Here is a 27,048-nt window from a genome sequence, read left to right as displayed (position 1 = left end):
CACACGCCCCCGAGCCCCAGCCCCCCCAATCCCCACAGCTCCCCTCCACACGCCCCCGAGCCCCAGCCCCCCCAATCCCCACAGCTCCCCTCCACACGCCCCCGAGCCCCAGCCCCCCCAAATCCCCACAGCTCCCCTCCACACGCCCCCGAGCCCCAGCCCCCCCAATCCCCACAGCTCCCCTCCACACGCCCCCGAGCCCCAGCCCCCCCAAATCCCCACAGCTCCCCTCCACACGCCCCCGAGCCCCAGCCCCCCCAAATCCCCACAGCTCCCCTCCACACGCCCCCGAGCCCCAGCCCCCCCAAATCCCCACAGCTCCCCTCCACACGCCCCCGAGCCCCAGCCCCCCCAAATCCCCACAGCTCCCCTCCACACGCCCCCGAGCCCCAGCCCCCCCAAATCCCCACAGCTCCCCTCCACACGCCCCCGAGCCCCAGCCCCCCCAAATCCCCACAGCTCCCCTCCACACGCCCCCGAGCCCCAGCCCCCCCAAATCCCCACAGCTCCCCTCCACACGCCCCCGAGCCCCAACCCCCCCAAATCCCCACAGCTCCCCTCCACACGCCCCCGAGCCCCAGTCCCCCCCAAATCCCCACAGCTCCCCTCCACACGCCCCCGAGCCCCAACCCCCCCAAATCCCCACAGCTCCCCTCCACACGCCCCCGAGCCCCAACCCCCCCAAATCCCCACAGCTCCCCTCCACACGCCCCCGAGCCCCAGTCCCCCCCAAATCCCCACAGCTCCCCTCCACACGCCCCCGAGCCCCAGTCCCCCCCAAATCCCCACAGCTCCCCTCCACACGCCCCCGAGCCCCAACCCCCCCAAATCCCCACAGCTCCCCCATACCCTCAGTCCCCCTCCACACACCCGAGCCACAGCCCCCCAAACCCCCTGACCTCGCCCACACCCCCCTACAGCCCCCCACACGTGCCCTAACCGCAGAACCCCCGCCCCCCCCCCAACCCTCGGCCCCGCGCGCCGTTGTCCCTCAGCCGCCCGCCCCTTCCAAGCGCCTCCCCACCCCGTCGCGCCCACTTCTCCCCCCAGCCCCCTCCCCTCGGCGGCCCGCGCGCCATTTCTCTCACCGCCACCCGCCGCGCCTCAGGGCCCCGCTCCGCACCCCTCCCCCCCCCGGCCCCCAGCTCCGCGCCTCCTCCCCCCCCCGGCCCCCACAGCACCTCCCCCAGGCCCGGGGGGGGGGGAGCGCTGCGCACCCCGGAGCCGCCGCCGCTCCTTCCCCATCAGCCACCAGCACCGACTGCTCCTTCGCTCGGACTCGGGCTGTCCCCGGCCGGCTCCGCCGCTCCCCTATTGGCTCCCGCCGCCCCTTGCCCGCCCCATTGGCTCCGGCAGCCAGCTGCGGCGTCGCGGTTGGCCGATCCAGGTGTCAATCGCGGCGGAGCCCCCGGGAGTGCCCGCCTCCGCTGTTATCAGGTTAGTGTTAGCCGCGGTGCTGGGGCTCGGGATTCCAAGCGGAGCTGGTTGAGCCCTCAAAGTCCCTCACCGCGCTGGCTTTGGGGGGGTCTCTACTGGTGTCAATACAAAAGAGGAGCTGAGCAAAGCGAGGGACTCCTGCTAACCAGGGACATGGACATGAAGAAAAGGATCCACTTAGAGCTGCGGAACAGGACGCCCTCAGATGTAAGCAATGCAAAAAAAAATATCCATCCCACATTTTGGGGGGTGTATTAAAATTATTACAAAATTTAGGGGTGCAGTTGTGATAGGTAACGCCCATGCGAGCTGCTGCTGAAGCCGCTGTTGCCCTTGAGGTGCCTACCGGTGTGTGTATGTCTGTGTGCACCCAATTTGGGGTGCCCAAAGGCGCACGCGTTATGGTCTAGGGGAAAACTATAAGCTGCTCCTGAGTCTGCTGGTGTGAAATGCATTAAAGGGGCTTGCAATGCGTTAAATGAAAACAAGTTGGTGGTTCTCTCTGGCTGGTTTAGTTTGCAAATATTTGCACTGGGTGTTGGGCAGGGAGGGACTGTGAATGAGTTGAAAATGGTTTAGTTTAAAGTGCGTCTTCATTTCTTTGCAGTGATCAGGCAAGAGAGACTGGGGAGCCATATTTGTAACTTTGTAGTCCTCATGAACGCGCCCTTTCTCTCTCTCTCCCTCTCCAGATGCTGAGAAGACAAAAAATAGGATTTTAAAACAAATGTTCACGGGTTTTTAAAATCTGATCCAGCTGACAGTATCGCAAGCTTTTAATAAAAAAAAAATTGCCAAAATAAATGCACTCTCCACCCCCTCTCCATCCACACACACAAAAAGACTGGATTTTTTTTTTCCCTGGGGCTGGACTTAGGTTGTTGTTCAGCGTCTGACTGAATAAATGAGAACAAGAAAGTTTGTCAGGACAAAAATAGCCCATGGCTGGTTGTGTACAAATTATGCAGACACGAGAAAACCTAGTTACCTCTCCTCGTTTTTCTGTTTGTCTCTTACTGATCCTGCAGCGATTGCAACAGAAAGGCGATAGGGGTGGGGGAAACCCAACTTGGGAAGACCCCTCACCCCTTGCCAAATGCACCCAAGGAGAAATTAAGGTTGCCTCTGTGTTGGTGCGTGTATGTGTGTGGTAGTTCTCCTGTGACGGGAATTTGGTGTTTTGTGCTGCGCAAAGGTGACCGGTCTCGTCTCTCCTGTGTAGTCATCGGTGTATGGGATCGTTGCAAGCGCCTTTTCCTAGCCTGGGCACCTTGGGAACTTTAGTGTAACACACAGAGTAAATAGCCAGTCTCTGGGGGGAACCCTCCCCCCCCCCATCTGGCCAAGGATTTTTAGAAGCCAAGGCGGAAGAGGTCATTACATAATGGCTTAAATACTAACATAGTTTGATATTTGAGGGCAAGGGGAGGTGTTCTCCCAACGATTCGCCTCTCTCTTAGACTACTAGGCTGCTTTGGCTGGAAGGCTCTGGGCGTAGATAGGACCGAATGAAAACATACCTCTCCAGAAATCCGAAAGTATCCCTCTCCGAGGGAGGGAGGAGGGTGGAAACTGCCCCAACCGTTTTCCTATCGCTAGTAAAATGTCTGACGGACAAAGCTGGGCAGATTTACGTAACCTTCTTTTTAAACTTAACAAAGTATTGGGGCAGGAGCAGGAGGAGGGTGTTTCCGTTGTATTGAGCTGGCTAATGGGTCAGACACCTTGCCTTGAATATGAGCAGCAACACCTAGTAACAAAAAGTGGTGTGTGTGTGTGTGTGTGCGCGCAGGTTGCTGCATGAGCGGGGCTGCCAGTGCTCCCTTGTGTTGCACCGTGTATATGTGCCAGCGAGCTCAGCACACGAGGGCTTGTTGTTTGTGAGAGCCGTGCAAAGGGGACAAAGAGCAAACGGAGGAGCTTCCTAAAGAGGGGCCTCTGTCCCTACATCTCTGCCGGGGAGATGAAATATTCCTCCCTCCCGCCCTCCACCCCATGAAATCATTCCCAACTTTGTATCCTCGCGTTGGCAGCACCACAGTAAACCTGAAGTAGGACAAGACGCCATGTTTTTTTCCATCGAGCTGCAAAAGAGAAAACGGCTGGGGTATGAATCCAAGGCGATTTATTCTTATAGGAGCCGTGCGAATTCAATAAAGGAGGGAATTCTTAAAGCCACCATTGATGCAGTTAGCAAACATTCCTTGTTTGTTACATTCTGGACGGAGCGTGTGTGTGTGTGTGTCGGGGTGCGGGGGAAGTTGCTTTAAATGTTAGTATTTGTAACAAACTATAAAATGAGAAGCCTGTATAGATCTGCAGTTTAGTAATAATGATGATGATTTGGTGGGGGAGGAGAAAAGCTTAATGTTTTGGTATAGGGCAGGTCGTGGACGTAGAATCGTAACGCTTAAGCGGCTGAAGCAATGAGGGCGCACTCAGGGCTCGCTCTGTGTGTGTGTAACATGACTGCCAGCATTCAGGTCTGCCATTTTGTCACTGTTGTTGTCACTGAGTTTGTGGGGGAGGGAAGGAGAGGGGAGGAGGATGTTTTAAAAGAAGATAAAAATCTTTTAGCACGATTCCCAGCAAGGTACCGACGGTGTATTCTCACCCGAACACTGCTGCAGAGTGGCTGATGTGGCGGGGGCCTCCAGGGAGGGAGGCCGGGTGTGGGTGTCTGCAGAGGGGAGAATCCCAGTGCTTGTTTGTCTCCCTGCAAAGTCGTCCCTTGGCAGCGTGGAGGAGCCTGTATCTTTAAATGGAGCGTTGGTAGCTCGAAATGGAACGTTGTGTTCGCGAGCATTCTGCGGCCTGGTGACTAACGTTCGGAGGAGACTGGAAAGTCAGTCACGCTCTCGCCAGTAGCACCTGGCTGCGTCTCCCCTTTACACCCATCGTCAGCGCGGGCATTAATACCAGTTTGTTGTTGTTCGTTGTCCAAATCTCGATAGTACTTGCTTCCCCGGAGCTGGAAGAAGCAAACAGACATAGAAAGGCGTTTGCACAGTGGGGTTTTTTTTTTTTTGTTTGATTTTTTGAGATGGCTTTAAAATGCCTGCAGCAGCTTCCAAAGGGAGGGGAACGCATTATTGATGAGTTGAGAATATGCCTTCTTCCTGGGCAGGGCCCTGCGGGAAGGTAGGTCTCGATTTTTTTCATGGATTATGGAGCAGTAACAACTAGCGCCGCTTGAGGCTTATCTGCACTTTTCTTCACGCTCCCCATTTTTAACGGGTGCAGGCGATAAAGATTTTCTCCAGACTGCTCAGTGGCATGTTTTAGCAACAATAGTTTTAAACCAGATTTGGTTTGCTTTTCTCCCTGTGCTTTTGATGAGTGGAGAGTAACATTACTAGACCTTCTTTGATTGGGGCAGTGTTTCTTTGCACTTCTATAACTCAGAGTTTTGGTGGTAAAGAAACCCGGTTAGTTATCTAACATGTTACTTTGTCAAGTGTAATGTCTTTTTTGATTCTGAGAATGAACTCGCATAGCAAATGCTATAGTTAAAATTGTTCTAGATTTCATTATAGCATATTTATTTTAAAGACAACTGGGGGGGAACAATGTTTGTCCGCATTGCTGTTTTACCAACCAAATCCGAAGGCACCCATTAGAATGTGGCCAGTTCATGCGCATACACATCCTCTCATGTCCTGGAGAAATCAAGTGTACCATCTGGGGCCTGCCACTCTTCAAAATACCCTTTGAAATCCAATTTAGTGAGCTTGTGCCTTTGGGCACTAGATAAAGTGGCAGACTGAATTTTAAAAGTGATTATTGCTTGTGCCCATCTACTACTTCATGCAGATTGTGTGTGTTTCAGTATAGACAGAACAATGACATTAAATTTTGATACTACATTCGTCTGTGAGCTCTTGTTTACATAGGTGTAAAGATGATGCAGTATTGTCAGTAACTACCTGACAGGTTAATGGTTTCCAGTACATATTTGCACTACAATCCATATTTTAGCAATATCTGGTCATATTGTTCCATTGGGATTATTATTATTTTTAAAATTACCATTAAAAGAAATATACTCCAAAAAATTGGCCTTCACTTTACAAAACCAAAGTTGATTTAACTGAAGCTTTTGAGCCATTTGTGCCTTGGTATTGCAGCCCATGTGGTATTTAACATACATCAGCCCCTTGCCAGGGTAGAGGTTTTGCAAATCAAGTGGAATAGTGAAGTATATCAGAATTTCATTACCTTTGTGGGTTTTTGTTAATATTCTGTAGGCTGTAGAGAGATTTAGTATAATTCTTGTTTGGAATACTGCTTAATACTGTGTAACAGAACTGGTTACTTTGATCTGCTAAATCTTATAATCCTGTAGGTTTAGTATACATATTAATTAACAAAAGTATATAATGCAAACATATTAAATATGGTGGAATGCATAGGAACCCCATTTTTCTCCCCCCCCCCCTTTTGGGTTTGTTTAACATGAATTTAGTGATGGTGAAAGGTGCCAGATTGATAGTACCTGAAATTATATTTTTCTGTGTATTGTACAGTCGGTGGCTATGCAGTTTTTCCTACTGGAATTTTCTCCTTTTCTTCTGTATCCACTGTGTTTAATATTGAGAAAGCAGATCATATGCTATGCACATAAGCTTAGATGTGTATCTTACTTATGATAGTAGTTTTCTGATGTAAACACCTGTCCACTTGGAATTAGAACAGATTATTTCATGTAGGTTACTAGAGAGCCATCAGATGGCAATGTAACTACTGAACTACATAGAAGAAGCTTTTGTGGGCAGATTTTTGGGCACTCGTTTATTTGTATTGTATATAGCCTAACTCAGTAGCTAAATACAAAGGCTGTAAAGCAAATGATCAGTTTTAACGTTCTGTCTGGCTAAGCAGCACAGATCTTGCATGTGTTTTTGAAATTCTGCTAAAATGTCTTTTTTATGCTTTAGAGATATGTTGTTGATTACTTTAATCCAAAGACTTAATGATTGTTCTAAAAGGGACACTATTAACTTGAAATTTAGTCAATTTAAAATAAAAGTTGAAAGTTACTTCATTTTTTTTCACATCTCTGGATTCCCCTGCCAAAAACTTCTGTTTAATTTTATTTATGTCTGTTCTCTTCTGTTGTGTGGAAAACCTACACAAACAAAAGGAAAACAGTGAAAATGACTACTTATAAAGTCATATGAAATACCAAAGGTAAACTAAGATATAACTTTCCCCTCTAGTCCTGTATGGTTACTATGTTAATTGCAATAATAATAAATGACTTAAGTTGGTGTGTCTCTTTCAAGATTTGCATTCTTGTAAAAGCATTGTAATAATCCCAGTTAGTGTCTTCATTTATATTTTATCTCTTGTGCTGAACAAATAAAAAACGAAAGGTACTTGAACTATTTTATGCAGCTACTAGCAGCCTCTCTAAATTTGTGACCTCCTGGTAGTCTGCTAAGTTCTCAAAAGTGTATATTAGGGCTATATGTCTCTGCATCTATACTGCTAGATCCCCAGAAGGGGTGTTTTAGTAAAGTGAATAAATTGTTTGTGCTGGAACAACTGATATTGGAAACGGGCAGGTATGAAAGAAGCATAGTGAGGCAAACATGTACCTCATTTGATCTAGAATAATGGATGAGAATTAACATGCCCCGGTACAGAATTCATGTATGAGATCCATAGTGAGCAGTCTGGAAATCTTTTTTCCTTTTTAAACTTGACCAAGTTGTAAGCATGTGAAGGGATCTATGTATGTACAAGATAAAAACTTGCTGCCTAGCTTTCTAATCTGTCCATAATGATGCCATTATCTGGTGGATTTTCTAGATTTTTATTGTGTGGTTTAATCCTGATATTTCACCCTCAACTGTTCAAAATTCTCCAGTGGTTATCAGTATCTCAAATGCAGTCATACTTATGCAAGGTGTAGGATGATTCATTTGTGTACAGAACAAGAAAACATCAACTTGAAAAATGGTTCTCTCTTGATAAAGGTATCAGAACAAAAGTAGCTGAGCTTTAGTTAACAAGCCACCATATAATGGTATAAAGAATTGCATTATGTCACATGAAGAAATAACAGGGGAAGCTGAAAAAAGAGACACAGCAGGAAGAACAGCTCAGTAGTACGGACTCTTGAGGGCCTAGGTGATATGATTGACTTAAGCCTGAATCTGATAACTTGTCCTACAACAAGATCTGCACACACAGAATCTTGAAAATCAATGGGCAGCATCTGCCGTCTGCTACACTGCCCTACTTCAGCACCAAGATGTGCCAATATTTTGAGCTTAACCATATGGACCTTCAAAATGCAACATTAGAGGCAATAGTTCAAGGCCTACAGTACACTATTCTTTCCCTCTTAATTCATCTTGAATTCCTAAGGACTGTATTGTCAACAAATATGTACATCTTTAAAGGCATTGAATTTGTAGTGTAAAGGATGGTGGCTGCCTTTTAAAAACTGATCTACTGTATGTACTGCACCCCAGTTAGGAATAATCGTAGACATGGACTATATTTACTCATTCCATCTCTTTGGATAAGTAAGAACATTTATAGTGGAACTGTAGAGGCCAGAGAAAGGTAAGAATTGGACCCATAAAAATGTAACTACTTATGTTTCAAGTGTGAACCACTTTCAAATGATTTAAACAGTGTCAAGCTTTAGATCTGAGTGGTGCTATGACCTCAACAGTTCTGGTTTCCCAGCCAGAATCTGGTGTTGGAAGAAGTGTGTTTTAGAATTCCACGTGAACGGACTGGAAGATAACAGAGCTGGCATAACCTGACGCTAACATTGAGACTTTTCTGGCTGCGGCAGCTCTCAGTGGACTGGGTGATAAACACCTTGGCCAGGTAAAATGAAATCAAGCTTATATGTAGTCAGGTATGGTTTCTCCCTAATGAGAACAGTTAGCAGTTACTCTCTGCTGATGGGTCTAGCTGCAGTTGCTGGTTGTTACTTGACTATGAACTTGTTATTGTTGTAACATACAAACCATTTTCATTTTCTTCCTCTGCCATCCTTTCATCCTACCATTCTTCAAACAACGTTCGTAAACTCTTATTTTCTGCCTCTTACCTAACTCGCTAACCTTGCTTTTCTCTTTCCTGCCAGATTTTCCCTCAACTATGGAATTCACTTCCTGCATGCTTCTCTTCAAATACATTGTGTTTCTTCTCTTCTTTTTTAAATTAATAACTCTTGGGCTCAGTCTTGCAGCCCTTACCTACATGAGTAGTCTGAGTGAAATCTAAACAAGATTCAGGATTTGGGACTACTATCAATCTTCATGTCTTCACTTCGACCTGTATAACAAAAGTCACAAGGCCGACTCATTATTGGAGCATTAATTTTTCAGTCAAACTGGCCTATCGGGCACTTCCACTCAGTTTCTCTTCCAGGTATTAAAAAGGTTGGAAACAGCATGTCCCAGTAAATCTAGTGAGACATTTCACTTACATGGTACTCAGTACCTACAACTTTCCAGACAAGATATTGATTTAATATTAGTGATTAATGTGCTAACATTCTTAGGAAACTTTTATTTGACTTAAGGCAGGAAATAAATTTCATGCGAGTAGCAGATATGGTTGATCCAGTACTGAATGACCACAGAATGTGTACAGCAGTCTAGCTAAATGTTAACTTTGAATTAAACCATTTTAAAATTAGGTATGACGTGCACAAGGTATTTGAATGCGTGTTTACTGTGTGGCGCGGAGGTCATTTAATAATCTCTAGCTTTTCTATAGTGTTTTCCATTGGTAGATCTCAAAAAGGAGGTAAGCATCATTTATCCCCATCTTATAGATAGGAGAAGTGACTTGCCCAAGGTCACCGAGCAGGCCATTGGCAGAGCCGGGGATAGAACCAAGGTCTCCTGAGGCCCCATCAGTGATCTGTCTGCTAGGACATCCTGCCTCCAGGAAAAAGAGATGGAAGCAAACCTCAAAGTGGCGCGCACAAAAAAAAAGTGGGGGAGAGGGGAGGGCATTTTAATCACTTCACTATCACTGTTTAGGCCTGGCCCCCTCAAATGATGTTCAGACCTTAGTGGTTCAGGAGCCAAATTAGTGATCAGTATTACCCAAAAGAGCCACAGTCATGTGAATTGATTGTTTCATTTACATATATATAATTCTCACAGCAAAATGACTGACCAAGTATTCTACAATTGGTTAATAAAATAGTAAAAGCTTCCTGATTGGTTAATAGTTTAGATGAATTAATAACTAAATCTCCCAGTTTTAATATGATGTGCTGCAAAGAGCAGCAGGAGAGGGATTAAAGAGCTACTTGTGGCTCATAAGCCTCAGTCTGGGTATCCCTGTTCTAAGGCTTTTGTGCTGGTCTATAGCTAATTTTATAAAAGAAACAAACTAGAAAAACCTGCCTATGTGCCCTTGAATAAAGGGGCTTGCTACATTTTTATAAGTATTCTTTGAGTTATTGACTAGCATGGTGCATATTCTTGTGTATAAACAGGTAGTTACTGAGATGTTTCAGTTGGAAGCACGCTTACATATATTTTTAAGAATCATGTCACAAGAAAGTCTTACTAAAGTCATAGATCCTATTTTTTTTTCCTAGAAGTTTTGGATTGGAGGTGCTATGCAGTTAGTCTCAGCAATTTTGATTTTAGGGTGTATACCATTAGCTTTCTTCCTCCCTCTCTCTCACCACTTTCCTATTTCATTTGAAACTTCAGACTTTCTTATAACTCCACTGCAGAAACATAGTTCTTAACATCTTGTCTTTGACTGTCTATGTATTTGTTGGTTTCTGGGCTGAGGGTGACACACTGTACAGAATGTTATAGAGTGGAAATTTACAGATAATGGACCAGATTCATGGCACAACTTTAAACCCAGTTCAACTGGATAGTGAAGAATTATTTCCCCTGTGTATAGGAACAATTTGGTAGAGTTGATCTAGTGGTTCTTACTCCACACCCTCTGCTGGCCCCCATGCATGGGGTGTGGCTAGGGAAGAGTGGGCCTTGCCAGGATGCCCCTGCAGGCTGTTGGCGGCCAACAGAAAATGGTAACCTGTAAATCCTACGCCTGCTGACTAGTCATTCAATCTGAATCATTAACGCACTTTCCATGGGTCCTCCATTCCATAGTCACAATGAATAATTCAAGAACAAAATGCTAGGCTGGTTAAGATTTGGGATAATTGTTTAGAGCTAAGGTGTTGGTGTATTTTTAGTTTTAGTTTTAATTGATCTAATAACTGACAAACTGCTTTTTCTTACTAATGAACTTGTAACGCTCAAGTATTTCACTGTGGCTAAACATTATGGTATTAATATAAAAAAACTTGTTAAAAGTGCACTAGAAGATAATGGGGTCTTTGTGCACACACGCACGTACTCACAACTTGAGTGAAGTAAGCAGAGAACTGTGCCAACACGATACGAAAATTAGTGAGCTCTTCAAATATGCACATGCTGAAATTGTTGGTTGTAAAAGTAGTTTGGGATTAAGTAAACAGTACAGGGAGCTTCCAAGCAAAAGAATATGTAGGTATTGACATATTAAAGTTTGATGGGGCTGGACCATTCAAAGACCACCCCAGATAGAAGCTTTTAAAGTCCAATGTTGTATTTCACATGATATTTGTGCAAAGATTCAGAATTCCAACTCCGTGACTACAGGTGCCAAGTGGATAAAATAGCTTGAGATGTGAATAGGTCATTTTTATTTACAGTGCTGTCTGTGATTTCATTTGTTCAGCATTCGTGAACTTGGCAGCCCCAAAAGTGCATATATTACGATCAGTCAGAGTGTGTTGGTGTTGTCCATCTTGGATAGGATTTGAGCCTTTCTTTTTAAATGAAATGTACATGCTATAGTTAAAAAAGTAAAATTCAAAGGTGCCCTTATGGCAGATTTTAAGTTAGTAGGACATTGACCTTAGTGAAAATGTCTTTGGGATGCTCTGTCTGTTCCTACAGTTTCCATAATGTGGTAACTGAATGCCTCCCAAAGTTCTAAAGTATATACATTAGGCCCATTCAGAGTGTCCCCTCTTACTGAGACCAGGAGTCCCTGCCTCCACTACTTTAATTCTTCAGCGCTCTGGCTGCTAGATGTCCTGTTCATAGCTCAGGATGGGAGGGGTATGTGCTGAGTGGTTCCCCAGAAGGGAAGTGTCCCACCCCGATATGTGGAGTTCTAGGTGTTTATGTTGCATAACAGTGACCGGGCTCCGTGCTAGGTAAGTGGCACTCCCCCGGCCAATTTTCTTAATCGTTTGTTTAAAACGCTTATGATATTTGCTGATAAATAGGTGAGTGAAATTAGTTTGTGTCATCTCGTCAAAGACCTGGAGTAAGGCCTGGGGGTTGAAATATCAAAATTACTACATTTATCCTGACTCAGATAAAAAACAAATCTTTAGTAACATGCTCATGTTTGGGGGGCAGGCGTATGTGTGTGTGTGGGAGGGGTTATATTTAAAAATGTGTGTGTTTTGGGGGAGGTTCCAAGTATCAGAACCCTTCCTGTATCTGTTGAAATGTAGGTTAGAAAAATCTCAGATTTAGTCCAGCCGAGGCGATCTCTCCTGTGAGACACAGAGCAGTGCTAAAGAAATAGTTGAGGATTACCCCATTATAGGGGAGTCCCTAGTGGCATAAAGCCAGCACACTCCATGCCAGGCCACCTATTTCCCCCTCCCACACCCTTCCCCCCCACTCCCTCCATGAAGGTGGAATGCCAGAGGTGGGAGAGGAACGTGGCCAGAGTATGCTGAGCTCTGGAAATACTGGAATGGCAGAACAGTCCCTAGGAGGTGTGTCCTACTTGGCATATATTATAACAGCCCAGGAGCTACTCTAATTTAACCTGGGGGCCACACTGGGTCCTGGCTGCCCCCAAGGGTGTATAAAGGTGGTATAATGTCCCTCTGCCACCTCTCCTTAGGCGTGTCAAGCAGAGCTAATGCACCTCTGAGGATCCACCTCTAAATGCCCAGTATTTTCCAAACGCATGTATGCTGCTTACAGTTACTGATTAAAAGAAAAAACAATCTTTCCAAACCTCTCTTGGTTTCATTTTGGTGGCTGGTTTCGAGCCGGAAGTGCAGAGGTTTGCATAATTGCACCGAGTTTGCAAAACTTCACAGCAGCTGCAGCTTCAGTGCAGCCTGTTTAATAGGGTGAGCACTCAAGCATGTCTTGATGCCACATTCCAGAGAGTATCTGAAGGGAACATCCATAAGCATTTAATCCTTTCTGCCAGGGTGTGGCAAAAGTAACTTTGAGAGAGAAGTTTAGCTCACGAAAGCTTATGCTCTAATAAATTGGTTAGTCTCTAAGGTGCCACAAGTACTCCTTTTCTTTTTGAGGGAGAAGACTATCTTGTAAACACTGAGAATGTAAGGCTCTTTACCATCAGTTTTTCTTTCCCCTGATTTTTCTGCGAAGTGCCAATGATGGGCTGTCCTGCCCTCATTACACTTATGGGCAGTTTAACAGGATTCGCCAAATCTCCAGCAAGCCAAAACTTTCAGCATGGAGAGTATTGTGTCCTTTTGCATGGAATAGGTCAAAAGATAATTGCTCTTGGTTGCGATGACAGATTGTGCCAGAGAACAGTTTATTGCGGTAACATAAGTTGGGGTGAACAAACTGGTAGGTTTCTGCCAGAGGATCCCCAGCCCACAGGATCACTGATCTGGAATTAAGTGCTGGAGCTAGCAAGAAATCTGATTTGACAGCCTAAAAGGATGTGCGTCCATCATTGATTATGAGTGATGCAGGGGAAGGACTTCCTGCCAGGCCCAAAAGCTCAGAAGGACATGCTCCCGCATTTTGGGGGAGAAATAGAGTTTCTGCAGCTGCCTCTAAAGAACTGAGCGGGCTCCCATTTGTTACAGACCTTGTCCCCTCTCCTTATGGATGGAGAGAAGGGAGCACCTGGCACTGAGATTAGGCAGTGTGGGACAGGAAGGGACATAACTCCTTTGCTAATCCCAGTAGGCCAGACACTGGCCAAGAGCTTTGTGGTACTGAGTGAATGTGCTTCCCCTTACTCTGTGGGTAATGTGGCCATGTGGAATGGTGGCCATTTGCGGTCCCTACCTCCAGTGTCAGTGGAGTGGTGTGGCTGAATTTGATCCTTGGCTTTCTACTAGTAAACTTGCTATTTAACCTGTTAAAAACTGAGTCTTAACTGTGCAGTTTTTGTAATATCATTTACATCGCTCTTCTAGTCTTGATGATATGTCATGGATTACAGTTCAGGGATTTAATCGCTGGTAGTGCCTACTTGCCTTTGAACCATTGCTCTGTGCTTGCAGGAGTGAAATTGTAGGCTCTTTGGAGCAGTACCTTTGTACTTATTGCACTATATATATATATAATGTAGACAATGTAAAAAAACCCACCATGTCATAAACCCATTGGAAAATACTGATGTACGTGTGTGTGTATTCTATGGCATGTGTGTAAATTAGTATGACAGAGTATATTTGTTTTTTCAGAGAAGTAAACTGACCTACGTTAGGGTCTCTGTACCTATGCAGAAAAGTGAGCAAGGAGAAAAATCATGACTGGTAAACTGTGCAGAGAATGTGTAATGAAAGTTACGTACGAGTGTCCCCATGGAATACAGTGCCTGTGTGCATACAATGGGGCTGTCGTTCACTCAGAAATGAGCATCGTTCCACAGTTCACACCACGGGTACATTAAGAATGCCACATAATCAGTGATGAATACAGCTTAATACAGTATCTGTATGAGAAAACTCTGGATCCTATCGGTTATCACACATCAAGTACTGCAAGGGGTGATGTGATCAAAGGCATGGAGAGATACAGGACACACTGTAATCCATAGTTAGGCATGCAAAGTGGACAGACATCAAGATGATGTCCGTCTGGAAGAGTCTGCTCACACCAGAGATAGAAACTGGAGGGGCCACAGAAATAAATAAGGAGTCGGATGAGGAGGGAGCAGTGACCTATTTATGGTTCTAGGAGGCCACACAAAAGCAAGCCTTGACACTAGCAAACCACAGAGCAACACACAAGCCGCAGTGTTTGTACCACCAGGAAGCACCTGGCTCAGCTGGTGGCCGTTTGGCAGGCCATAGGCTGGCAGAATGGGGAAATGGAACACCCAGAGCTGGCCCCTGGGATGCAGAGACCAAGATGGAGCCTCAGAACCAGTTAGGGCTCTGCACACCGTGACCAGATACGCAGACAGTCCCAACCATGCAGCAGTCATTTCCCGACTCCCAAATGCACCACGTTGCATTGCAGGCAGAGGCTTTAAAGATCCACACCGCAGATCCCAATGAACCAATCTGTCTGTCCGCCTCTCCACTGGGCTTATTGCAGGTTCCTTTGCTGCAGTTCAGGTGTGTGACCCCTCTGCTCTGGCAGTTGAGTGGCCATATGAGACTGGCTCATGGACAGGAACCCTCTTGGATACAGAGATGCTGAAGGACAGTGTTATCTTCGGTGGTTACAGAGAGAACCTGTGACATGCTGTTCTTGCATTGTTTCCCAGAACTCATCAACTCTTTGTGGGTGGGGAGCATGTGGCATGCTCGCTTTTCTGTGTGGTGCATAGGCTGAGTGCTGATGGTATGCCGCCTCGCCATACTGCAGTTATGGGGTGCTTAGGAGGGCGCAAACGTGATGTGATCTCTTAGAACAATATTGCACAACTTTGTACCTTTCCTTCTATCTAGATTCCACTACCACCAGTAGTTTGCTTGTGCATCATGCAGTGAACAGAACAGTTGGAGCCTTGATGACTAGGAGCACTGGAGGTCTCCCATCCTTTTACACAGCCATGTAAAAATTATCTCTGGAAACTTACTTCCATAGTCTAGCTCAGGGGGTCTCACAAGAAATTTTTTGATGGCCTCAGATGGTAGCCACCAACTCTTGCTGATGGCCACTGACAGGTTTTCCTAAAATACTCTTAACTTTTTTAGGAAAAACAAATAAATATGCACATATACATGTCCAACTCATAATTTATTTATGTACATTTTTATTAGAAACTCAAAAATAATGTACAGTTGTGTCTATTCTTTACTGGACCTAAACAGAATAGAAACAAATAATGTGCTTTGTATATTCTTTTCTTTTTTGTTGTTGTTGCAGCTTTTGTTTGGCTGCTTCTTCTTTTTCTTTCTTTTTTTTTTTTTTTTTCTGTTTCTGTGAAAAGTGATATATGTTTAACACTGCTTTGTCCCTCCCCCACATCACTGCCTAGGAGGGTGTGGGCGCACAAAAAGCCCCTGGTAGCCGCATTTGAGAAACGCTGGGTAGCTTGTACCTCTCGTCAAAGATAGTGTCTTCCTTAGCTTGACTGAACTGCAGGGCTCCAGTAAGACAGTATTGATTCAAATATGATACGGCAGACTCTCATGTTCTTAATTCATAATGGTTAGAGCCCATTCATCATGTTCTGAAGTGTATACTGAGCCCTATAAAGGGGGTTAGGGTCTGAGTGGCTAATACTACATCCATCCATAAACGCTTATCTGCTATGTTTTATTGGGGTGAAACCAAAGGGGAGAAGTCCTGTGTGTGAAAACAAAGAGCTCAGTGACACACTCGGCATGTTCAGTGGGAAGTGTAATAGGAGCGCTCCGTCTGAGGCCAGTTTCCACAAAACTACCCAGATTCTTTTAGAAAATAATCCAGGGCAAAAGGACTGCAAATCTCCTTTAGCTAGTTAGTCTAGTTAGATACTCTTAATGGGAGTGGGGTCTTATTTTCCCTTCCATGAACCTTCTCAGTAAACCTGCCTTTGTCACTGTACGTAAATATCTGTAGTGTCAAATCTTACACTGGGAGGGAAGGAGTTATGTACTGTCCAACACATTGGGACTCCAGTGGTGATTGTCGTCTTTGGTCTAGTTGGGCAATAGGATATGCTAGACCAGTGGTTCTCAAACTTTTGTACTGGTGACCCCTTTCACGTAGCAAGCCTCCGAGTGCGACACCCCTCCCCCCCATAAATTAAAAACACTTTTTTATATATTTAACACTCTTATAAATGCTGGAGGCAAAGTGGGGTTTGGGGTGGAGGCTGACGGCTCATGAGCTCCCCTATAATAACCTTGCAGCCCCCTGAGGGGTCCCAACCCCCAGTTTGAGAAACCCTGTGCTAGATAGATGTGTGTCTTCCCAAACAGGGCCCTCTTGTGGATGGGAGATCACTGTCAGACCTCCTCAGCTGTGTGGACTCTAAGAAAAAGGGATAAGCTCTCGAGAAGGGAAAGATAAAAGGAGAGGCACGTAAGAGAAAAAGGAGTGGAAAGGGGAAAGGAGGAGGAAGTATATGTGTGTGGGAGGAGGATAAACTAACATGGAGTATATAACACCTGTGTGTAAAATTTGCAGGCTGGTTGTGTCAGCTGCTGCGTGTAAAAGTGCAGACGAAAAATGAATGCAAAATAAAGTTTGTGCACTGAAAACAGAATGAAGTCAGGAAGTTCACAAAAAGAAAAGGAGTACTTGTGGCACCTTAGAGACTAACCAATTTATTTGAGCATGAGCTTTCGTGAGCTACAGCTCACTTCATCGGATGCAGTGTATGGTCTCACGCAGCCATGTTACCGTGGTCCCATTGCACACCAGTGGTATTTTCTATTCCTGTATATTTAATGTGGTGAAGCCCGCTCTGCTGTGGGATCCTTCACTTTTTTGAATTTCAGAATGATTTTTAACTTTGCCATTGTGAAGTTGCACTAACAAAATTCATTGAATGAAATTTCTCTCAGCAAAAAGGGCCAAGATCCCCAATTAAGCCGGAGGCAGGCCGGCTCCTCTGCTGCCATTTCTGATGTGTCCTTCCTCCCCTGTTGCCGCCTCTTTTGCCTGCTCATCAGCCAAAGGCTGAGGGAAGAGACTCAAGAGCTTCCATCACTGTTTTATGTAAGAGTCTGGTTGTTTTGGGAGTTTTCTACCACTGGATTTGTCTCATCCAGGTAGTAACCAGTCCCCACCCAGTATCTTGAAGTATTGTGGCAAAAGGACATGCCTATTGAATACTTCTGGATTTGCTTGTTTCTCCTGCCTTAATTTCAAACGAAGGTGGGGTGTTTTGTTTTGTTTTGTTTTGTTTTTTTTAAAGTGAGACATTTATATAGGAAATAATACATAAATCTTTATTAATAGTCTTCTGGTCTGTGTGTGGATTCTTTTGCAAAACTTGTACAAGGACACTTGTTTACCATCGTTCTTCTGGGGAAAAAATTGGGAACAAACCAGGAAATTGCATTTCCTGTTGAAACTCTGATTACTTGATTACGTGCATCACTTGTGCACCTATGCCATCTCTGATCTCCGTTCACCTGCACGGAGCCCCCTTGAATTCAGCACATGGATTTCATTGCAAGAATGGAGACTAAGTGATTCCACATAAAGTTGAGTTAGATATCTAGTAAAGCTATTTGATGCACCCATAGCTATTGCATCACATTGACTTGAATCTCCTGCTATGCGATTACTGCAATAGCCATTTTCAAAAAAAAGAAACATTTGCATATTAACTGTGTTGTGTATGCAAAGGAAGGTTTCCTCATCTTGCTAACTCTGTGGTTCTTGCAAACTCTCTTGGGCCCTAGCCCCTTTGCTTTTAAAACAAAAGATTCTCCAGATTTCTCAGGCTATCTGTCACAGTAGGGGGACCTGACTATTGCTGAGTTTTGGAACGCTGCTCTGTCTCCAGCCTTTTCCCCCACCTCAAGTTTCAATGGTCTGTTGTATCCCTCGAGGACCTATATCATGCAGGGCTCTGTAATGCAGTCATAGGGCTGTATTCTTCTCTCAGTGCTCTCATAACTTGCCCATTGATAGGGGAGTATTTGCTTCCTAACTGTAGTGGGTCACCACTCATGCTAGTGTTTCTACCAGGGATGTACTGAGTGTGGTAAGACTGCATGAGGATTTTGGTTAAAAATTAACTGTTTTTATTCTTTAATCACGGTGGTGGGTCTTTTTTGTCTTAAAAGGCTGCTTTTTTGCTTCAGCATCGAGCTGTGTCATTCGAAGGTGGCACCTTCGTAAGGGCTGTTCCTCAGCAAGAAACTCCCATACAGTAATTTATCCCAGCTTTTGCTGAATGGGGCAGGGTCAGCATTTGTGAGACCACATGGGCAAATCCTGCATCCTCCTTTTCCTCCTCCCTCTGTTCCCCTCCATGCCCGCTCTTTCTCTACAGTATGGGGGAAGGGGATGGTGAGACAGAAAGGACAGGATCCATATGTGCTCAGATGAGCGCAGAGGGGGAATCCGGCTATATCCACTACACCTTCACTTCCAAGAGTACATAGTGGAGTTAGGAATACAAGTGCCATGGAAAGTCTGGCTCTCCCTAAAATGTAGTATTAGTTAGTCTGTTTCACTTCTCAGAAAATATCTCTACAGCCAATGGTCTAAAATTAAAGTTTACTTCTTTGAATAGCTTGTTGTAATAAATTGAGATAATTTCTTAATGCAGAAAATGGTATTTTAAATCACGGATGTATTGCATTGAGAGGCAAGAAGTTATCAGAGCTGTAGGCTCTTTTTAATGATGTCTTGAATATTCCAAGCTTTTGTTAAAAATATCTTTAGCAGTAACTTTGAACAGTTGTTAGGAACTACTAGTAAATCATGTAAACTAGGATTAATGCAATAGAACTGGCTCTAAGCCATTTGCAGAATGCCATCCATGTTCAAGTTTGCTTCATTTGTCTTTATCTAATAATCATGTTTGTGAAATGTAGCTGAAATCCATCGTGAGATATTAAGCTAGCATTGTAAACAACACTGCATGGCAGAAGCTGGAAATAACAGTTATCTGGTGCAGTTGCAAAGTAAACAGCAAACTGTTGTATTCGGTTCCATAGCTTAAGTGGGGTTTTTTTATTATTATTATTATGCTGTTTAAACATTGTACCTGACTGCAGGATAAACATTTTAACACATTTGAATTTTGTCTTTTCCAGGTTAAAGAACTCGTTCTTGACAACTGTAGGTCAAATGAAGGCAAAATTGAAGGACTCACAGATGAGTTTGAAGAGCTGGAATTCTTAAGTACAATCAACGTAGGCCTAAGCTCAGTTGCAAACTTACCAAAGTTAAACAAACTTAAGAAGGTAAATAAAGAAGTGCCACATGTTGTATTTTACTCTTAATGTACTGCAAGAAAAAAATATAAAATGCGAAATAGATGCTCACATAAGAACTTCCTCTAACCAAGTCAGTTGCGTTTGTTTTAAAATCTCTAATTTTTTTTTTTTTTTGTCTGACTTCTAGCTCGAACTAAGCGATAACAGAATCTCAGGAGGACTGGAAGTATTGGCAGAAAAGTGTCCAAACCTTACGCATCTAAACCTAAGCGGCAACAAAATAAAAGATCTCAGTACAATAGAACCTCTGGTGAGTTAATGCAACAGCAAAAAGTGCTTTAAGTGTAGTTAAAACCCTTAGGTCTGTATGTGACCCTTACGGGTCCCTTACAAACTGACACCCCAAATAGGATGTGAGGTTGTCCATCTCTGACACTTGGGCCTAACTGAGGCAGGCTGTAATATGTTGACTGTGTGCGTGTGATAATGCCTCCATCTAATGGCCAGTCCTCATCAGATAGAGTCAGTACACTTCCGGGGGGGGGCGGGATGGAGGGAGAAGGGGCGGAGAATGTGTGTGGCTTAGGGGGATACGGAGTCCTTAGTCCTGAGACTGATAGTCCAAGTCTAGTAGCAATCAAAAGTTGCTCTGTGGTGGCTGTTCACTGGGCTATACCGTGAGTTGTGTTGGTGGACTCAGTCCAGTTTCTGGTGGGCATTTGTTGACATCACAGTCCTCTTCCCTCCCCGTTTGTGTTTGGTACTAATTAGCACACCTGTTGCTTAAAGAAAACCCAAGAACTGGAAGGGCCAGGGTTACTGTTGATACGTTCTCTGCTCCAAAAATGGTACCGTCAAGCCATGGATGAGACGGATTGGGCAGGGACGTATGCACGGGTGGCTCACTGTACTCCACTCGTCCTGAGACGAGAGGAGGGGCTGCGGTCTCCAGGACTGCGAATCTGGAGCTAATCAGGAGCCCCGAGACTTGCAGTAAAGGTGTCCTCACATTAGCTGTACACCTATCAATGTCCCACTTCTGCTCTGGAAGAGTGAAAAGCAGCTGTCAGTCATTTCTGTGCACTTTAAAAGTGGGAACAATCTTATACTTCAGGGTAGCTCTTCAGGAGGGAATAAGTAAGACATTTTTAATTTTACAGTATTTGGTGCCATGGATCTTGTCCCGCAGCCCCACTCCTCCACCGGACAAAGTTCTGCTAACAGGTCCCCAGTTTGGAAACTTGTGGGCCATTCCCGACGCTTCCATTTTCTACCCCAGGCACGGCTGGCTTCTACTAACAGAAGCACCAGCTCCCCCTGAGCTGTCCCATTTGCATAGCTGGTACATAGCCCTGGCAGAATGATCTCATAACTACCACCCCTTTTCCTGCTGGACCCCTTTACATCTCTCTTGTTTTCATGACACCTCAACCATTGGGTTAAAAGTGGATCAGATTACACCTCTTGCCCTTATAATACTGTTTGGTGTTGTGTTTAGGAATCATGCTGCAAAATCAAGGGCTATGGCAGGCTTTGTTGCCAAGCCTTCAGTCTTTTTACTCTGTTAATATCATCATTCCATGAAAATCTCGTGCTCTCCTTAGTCTGAACCAGTGGTTCTCAAAGTTATCTGTTCCAGACCTGGACCCTCCTGAGGCTTCTCCTGTGTCGCTGGGATCCATCGCGAGCTATACACGACGGGCAGGGTGGCCATGAGCCTCTGCCACCTGCTTGCAATCTCAGGGGTCTAAGCTAATAAACCTTCACAATTTCATAGGAGACCATTGCTCTCTATCCTTCATACTAAGCTCTTAAAGGGAAACCTTTCAGAACACCCAAGGCAAATCCTTAAGCCACCATACTTGTCTTTTCTTGTGTTTAGTTTATAAGTGCCATTGCTTCGTTTTCCCACCTAAAAATTCTGTGCAGCTGAACATAAGCTGAACCCCACCCCAGTTTTCATCCTGCTGTTGGTGGTTATGTAGGCTCAGAGTGTTGTGTAGCTTTTAAAATCGGCTGTTGTATATCCCCTTGCAGTGGAAGATTGTCATTGTGTCCAGAGAAGAAACATTTAAAATGATCTTACTCTGTCTTGGTGCGGCAGCGCAGATAATCAACTGCCCTAATGTCACTCTGGGGGCCAGTTAAACGTTGAGTCAGGCACTTCACCCTATTCTGTGCCTCAGTTTCCCATTTGTAACATGGTAGTATGGATACAGAGCTTTGTAAAGAGCTTTGAGATCTGTGAACAAAGAGTACTGGAAGGCCTGGCTGTTATGTAAGCACACTTGCACCAGTTTAGCCAGCACAGACTGAAACTACATGATGATTTAAAACACTCCCTTTTATCCTTAGAAGTTGCTTGCCGAGATATGTACCGTTTGGGGCGTTAACTGGCTGCCTTTCAGTTTTTAAAGTGCTCCCAAAACCGGTCTCTGACGGAGCCTCCATTTTTACTTACAGAAAAAATTAGAAACCCTGAAGAGTTTAGATCTTTTCAATTGTGAGGTAACCAACCTGAACGACTACAGAGAAAACGTATTCAAGCTCCTCCCACAACTCACGTATCTCGACGGCTATGACCGGGATGACAAAGAAGCCCCAGATTCCGATGCAGAGGGCTACGTGGAGGGCCTAGATGACGAAGAGGAGGATGAAGACGGTACGTTACTTGCTCCATTTAGTGCACTGAGATTATAGCCAACGGATGCGCATGTTCCTTTCTTCTCCAAAAGCAACCCGTTCACCTGACTTGCGGGTGAGAGAAGGTTTCTCCCAGCACCCAGTTCCCTGGCTTTTGTAGATCAGAACATACCTGTGGCCCCTCCGTAGACTGAGGAGAATCATAGAATATCAGGGTTGGAAGGGACCTCAGGAGGTCATCTAGTCCAACCCCCTGCTCGAAGCAGGACCGATCCCCAATTTTGGCCCAGATCCCGAAATGGCCCCCTCAAGGATTGAACTCACAACCCTGGGTTTAGCAGGCCAGTGCTCAAACCACTGAGCTACCCCTCCCCCTAAGCGAGACTTGGATAGCCCAGGCAGGGCCTAAAAGAAACGCACACCCTTATCTTCAGTCAGAGAGTACTGGGAGGTCTGGCCACGAGGGAGAATGAGACAAGCACAAGGGCAGCAAATGGGAAAAGGCAAAACTGAGGGGAAAGTGACAGGAGGGAGACGCTTATAAGAGAAACTGAAAGGACGTCCGTATTGCTCTCCGTCTTCCAAGCCTTTTACAGTTGGGAGGTAATAAGGCATTTTCTCCATTTCCAGTTGAGAAATCTGTGGCAGGGAATTAAAAGTGGCGGGTCAGAAGCAAAGCACACACAGCTATTAAAGATTGAGCGGACAGACCCTCAAAAAGGGGGAGGGGAAGAGAGACTGAGAATGGAAGATAGTAACTGGGTTAGGGGATGGGGACAGAAGCAGAACAAGTGAGTGAGGCTGAAGTGTTGGTTAATAGGAAAGTGTGACATTGAATTATCAGCAACAAAGTAAACAACGGCTGAGTAAACAAAGGAGCAGAGAAGGCACATGCTGAAGTTTGCTTGGGGCCAGCGCTGTCAAAGGCACTGCAGAAGCAGAGAGTAACTTTATGAATGTTAGGAAAACTAATGTGCCAGTTCTCTTCGGGTCTGTTGTGCCATTCTGCTTCACCGCGACAGCCTGCATTCAGAGGCATCTGGCTTACTAGTTGGATAATGTTAGGCCGGGTTTGGGGAATTTGCTGGACTCTTCAAACCAGGCTGAAAAGCAAAGCACAGAGAATAGCTGGACTTGCATTTTCTCCTCGAGTGCAGAATTTGTTGTGTTGTGATTCAGTAAACACTGCAGCACTGCCTGGCAGATGGGTGCACTGACAGAACAACACAGAGGGTCAGTGGGGACAGAATATCTCTCCAGCACTGTATAAATGCAGGCCTGAGTGAAAAATGCTTTAACTTTCTTCCCAAAAATCCATACCAGTCACTGGATTATGGCCCCTTCACATTGCTGCTGCAGCCTAGTGAGGATTGAGCAGCCTCTGGGGGAACTTTCCCATCACCAGGGACCGGACAGGGTTGCTATATACAGCTCTTTCCGTCCCCGCCACCACCGGGTGTAAGAACAAGCTGGAGGATAGAAGGTTCTGGGAAACCCACTGGCAGCAGTAGGGAAACTGCTGTAAATTAGAGCAGCCCCAGGTCTGCTCTGACTTATACCCGGGCCACCCATGCTCCCCCAATAGTACACAGACACCCAGGTGGCTTTAAGCCACCATTGCACCACTCTGTGCAGGATTCATTCTGGCCTCATATCTTGCACCTGGAAAACTGCAACAAGCTAGATTCTGCCTTCAAGCAGTACCTGTGTGTGTGCCTTTTACATCAGTGGAAAGGCAGGATTTGGCTGGTAATGTTTGAAAACTACGCTTACTGTAGACAGTTAACTGAGCTGATAGTCTTGCTTGCTTGTGTAGAAGAGGAGTATGATGAAGATGCTCAAGTAGTAGAAGATGAAGAGGAAGATGAGGAGGAGGAGGAAGGAGAAGAGGAGGATGTGAGCGGGGAAGAGGAGGTAAGGATTCGTGGCCGGGGGAACATCTGTGTCAGGTCTGAATTCCTGCATAGAAATGTAAACCACATCACCACCTTTGTTTTTAAGTGCACACTTTTTTTTTCCATCTAAGAAGCAATGAAAATAAATGGGGACAGGTTTTGAAGAGCATCTGCCTGTGAGCCAGCTGCCATCTAGTGACCAGTAATAAATCATTCAGCTTCTTGGGATCATGTTGAAAACAGATGTAACTTTCAGCAGCTCTATCGTTAATGTCTCCAGAGCTAGCCACTTTTCACACACAGCCTAGTAAAAGCTGGTGTTGAAGTCTCTGAGAGCAGTTCAGAGAAAGAACTTATGTCTCAAAAAATAGATGCTTAAAGGAAAACTGAGCCCAGACTTCTGCACAATCATACTGATTTAAATAAGATTTCAGTCAGAATGTTTGAGAACAAGATTGGCCTGAAAGTAGAAAACCAAGTACTGTTAGCTTCAGACTCAAGGTGGGGGTGATGGTCAATGGCCTTTATCTAAAAATAAAAAGGTGCCGATTTTTATAGTACAGAGATTCTTCCCTAAGTCTAACCTCAGAGAGGTTGAATGGGTAAAATGGAAAGCAGAATTCAGCGCAGTGTGTGGTTCCTACAACTGACCTCTCTTCCCCCTGCCTCACCTGCTTCTCTCTGTCACACACAGCTTTCCCTCCTGCTGTTAAAGTAGTAACAGAAGTGGTGAGGTCCTGTGTTTAAGTGTGTAACTTCAGAATGCTTATAACTAAGCTTCGTGTTTTGTTTTGTTTCCACAAACAGGCCCTGATCCCATTGAAATTAGTGGAAGTTTTGCCATTGATTTCACTGAACTCAAGACGTAAATTTTTGTGTTTACATATCAGCGTGGCTTTTAAAAACATGTAGTAGGAAGATTGGTTTCGTCTTTGAGATTGAGAGGAGGCTGAATTTTAAATGAAATTGGGTAATATGGCTACTCTTGAGTCCTGCTGTAAAGAGTGGGCCGGAATCCAGTGTAGGAAGCTATTTTAGGGAATTAACTTGCACACTGATGCGGGGGGGGAAAGATACCTTTCAAGGGATTTTCTCAATTTCAAGATACGGTTGAGGGTTGTCGATTTAGGAAAGGTGTTGAACAAAACTCTTTGTTAATCTTTCTGTAGGAAGATGAAGAAGGTTATAACGATGGTGAAGTAGATGAAGAAGAAGAAGAAGAAGAAATTGGTATGGCTATAATACAAACTTTAGTACAGAACCGAAGTAGTAATGTACTGTTTTTAAAAGCAGAACTGTATCTGAATATATATTGCTGTGGTAATAAGCCAGTTCCTCATGTGGCCTCGTGCGTGTGAATAGTTTGTTTTTATGGTCATGCTGTGACAATACATCAAAGCGCACACATAACCCAGCCCGTTATTTATTTTGCAGAAGAAGAGAAGGGGCAGAAGAGAAAACGAGAACCCGAAGACGAGGGTGATGAAGATGATTAAACTGAATAACCTATTTTGAAAGTTTCCTATTGTGATTTGACTGTTTTTACCCTGTATTCTCTCCCTCCCTCCCCCCCCGAACTTTTTTTTTTTCTTTCTGATTGTAATGTTGCTGTGGGAATGAGAGGGAAAGCATATTGGGCGGGCGAGGGAAAATGCTATTTTTACTGCCACTCCTACTTTTCATTTAAAATTTTTTTTTGTCCCTTTTAGTTCCTGACTGTAAATGCAATAGAAAGTATAAACCAAGTGGCAATTTGTTTCTTGTTATTGGAGTGGATCGTTTGACATCTTAAACTTAAGATCAGTAGAGGATATCCAAAATAGACATACAGTCTGTTTTGAGATAACTAAATATCTCTGGTTGTTGGGATTTACCATCTCTGCCAGTCACTAAGCATATTGTAAGATTTTTTGGGGGGATGCTGCAGATCTAGGCAGAGTATCCAGTCCAGAGCAACAGGTGTGAGAATGGCATATTGATAAAGTGATTTCTTTGTTGCCTGTTTGTGAATGACTGCCATTTTCAGCCAAAGCTTTCCCTGCTTCTGTAGGTAACTCTTATTTTGCTGTTTGTAAATAGTGACCAAATGTGTTCTTTTTGTTTTTCCTTTTGTTGAGTTCCTTTGGATCTGGTTTATGGGGTGACTACTTTGCAATCCCCCTCTGTGTGTTGTGTTTTTGGGGGTTTTTTCCTTTCTATTTTTTTTTTTTTGGCCTGGGATATAGCCAATACACTGAAAATGGCAGGCATTTAAATATATATATAAATATATATATAAAAAAAGTGTTCCTAATTCCTGAGTTACTAGTGAAATGAATTTGACAATTGTAATAAAAAAATGTTTCAACCCTTTTAAATAAGGTGTGTACTATTTTGGTCTGTAATATATAACGACACTTAGTCAATTTTAAGTGATGAGAAACGACTTCCACTTGTGCTATATACTTAGAAAATTTTTACAAACCTAAATACAGGAGACAGTACAGCATGTAGTGTAGGAGGTTTCTTTTCATACACGCAAGCACGAAATACTAATACAAAATTGTATTTTCTTACCTAGTGGAAGTCAGTAAAATGACTGAAAATACCTAGTGAATGTACAGTTTTACTTTCATATCCCTCTTTAAAATAGCTTTAGAAGTGACTTGTATTTCCTAGTCAATATTTCATCTGTATAAATACATTTGCAAGTTTTTTTTCCCCAGAAGAGCCAAACTTTTGAGTTTTATGTCTGTTTGTCATTGATGAATTTCAATAAATCTTTTTATACAATTTTTTTTTGTGGCTTATTTGAGTAAAATGGGCCACTGGGAATGAACGGCATACCTTTTTAAAAGGCATTTAATGATAACACATTCTGTTGAATTCCCTGGTATTTTTAGTAGTCGCTTGATACATTTTCTTCTATAAAATTGCTCTAAGCCATGGTTGGGTGAAAGCAAGGGGATATTTTCATTTTAATGCAAATGATGGTATTCTATCTTTATT

General features: G+C 44.3%; 2 protein-coding genes across 11 annotated transcripts in view; one reads left to right on the top strand and one right to left on the bottom strand.

The window, feature by feature from the left end:
• The window catches only part of NOX5 (NADPH oxidase 5), a 109,014-nt gene extending 107,715 nt beyond the window's left edge, over positions 1 to 1,299 (bottom strand). Inside the window, exon 1 of one of the 4 annotated variants that reach the window (XM_073304460.1) lies at positions 1,218 to 1,299. In XM_073304460.1, coding sequence (XP_073160561.1) covers positions 1,218 to 1,245 — 28 coding nt within the window. In that variant the 5' untranslated portion in view covers positions 1,246 to 1,299. The remainder of the gene's footprint in view (positions 1 to 1,217) is intronic. The other 3 variants (XM_073304455.1, XM_073304466.1, XM_073304463.1) reach the window with 3 other exon arrangements.
• Positions 1,300 to 1,443: 144 nt separating this feature from the next.
• Positions 1,444 to 26,834, top strand: ANP32A (acidic nuclear phosphoprotein 32 family member A). 7 transcript variants are annotated; one of them, XM_073304475.1, is made up of 8 exons: positions 3,216 to 3,544; positions 17,189 to 17,342; positions 19,400 to 19,549; positions 19,710 to 19,832; positions 21,986 to 22,184; positions 23,982 to 24,079; positions 25,230 to 25,290; positions 25,495 to 26,834. In XM_073304475.1, the coding sequence occupies exons 1-8, from the start codon at positions 3,504 to 3,506 to the stop codon at positions 25,554 to 25,556; spliced, it is 888 nt and encodes a 295-aa protein (XP_073160576.1). In that variant the 5' UTR covers positions 3,216 to 3,503; the 3' UTR covers positions 25,557 to 26,834. The 7 variants fall into 7 exon arrangements, with proteins under 7 accessions (XP_073160578.1, XP_073160576.1, XP_073160577.1 ...); XM_073304474.1 differs by lacking the exon at positions 3,216 to 3,544 and adding an exon at positions 4,466 to 4,578; XM_073304477.1 differs by lacking the exons at positions 3,216 to 3,544; positions 17,189 to 17,342 and adding an exon at positions 1,444 to 1,644.
• Positions 26,835 to 27,048: the final 214 nt, after the last annotated feature.

The sequence above is a fragment of the Lepidochelys kempii genome, chromosome 10 (genome assembly GCF_965140265.1).
Source record: "Lepidochelys kempii isolate rLepKem1 chromosome 10, rLepKem1.hap2, whole genome shotgun sequence".
Lineage (NCBI taxonomy): Eukaryota > Metazoa > Chordata > Testudines > Cheloniidae > Lepidochelys > Lepidochelys kempii.
This window is presented reverse-complemented; position numbering and strand designations above follow the sequence as displayed.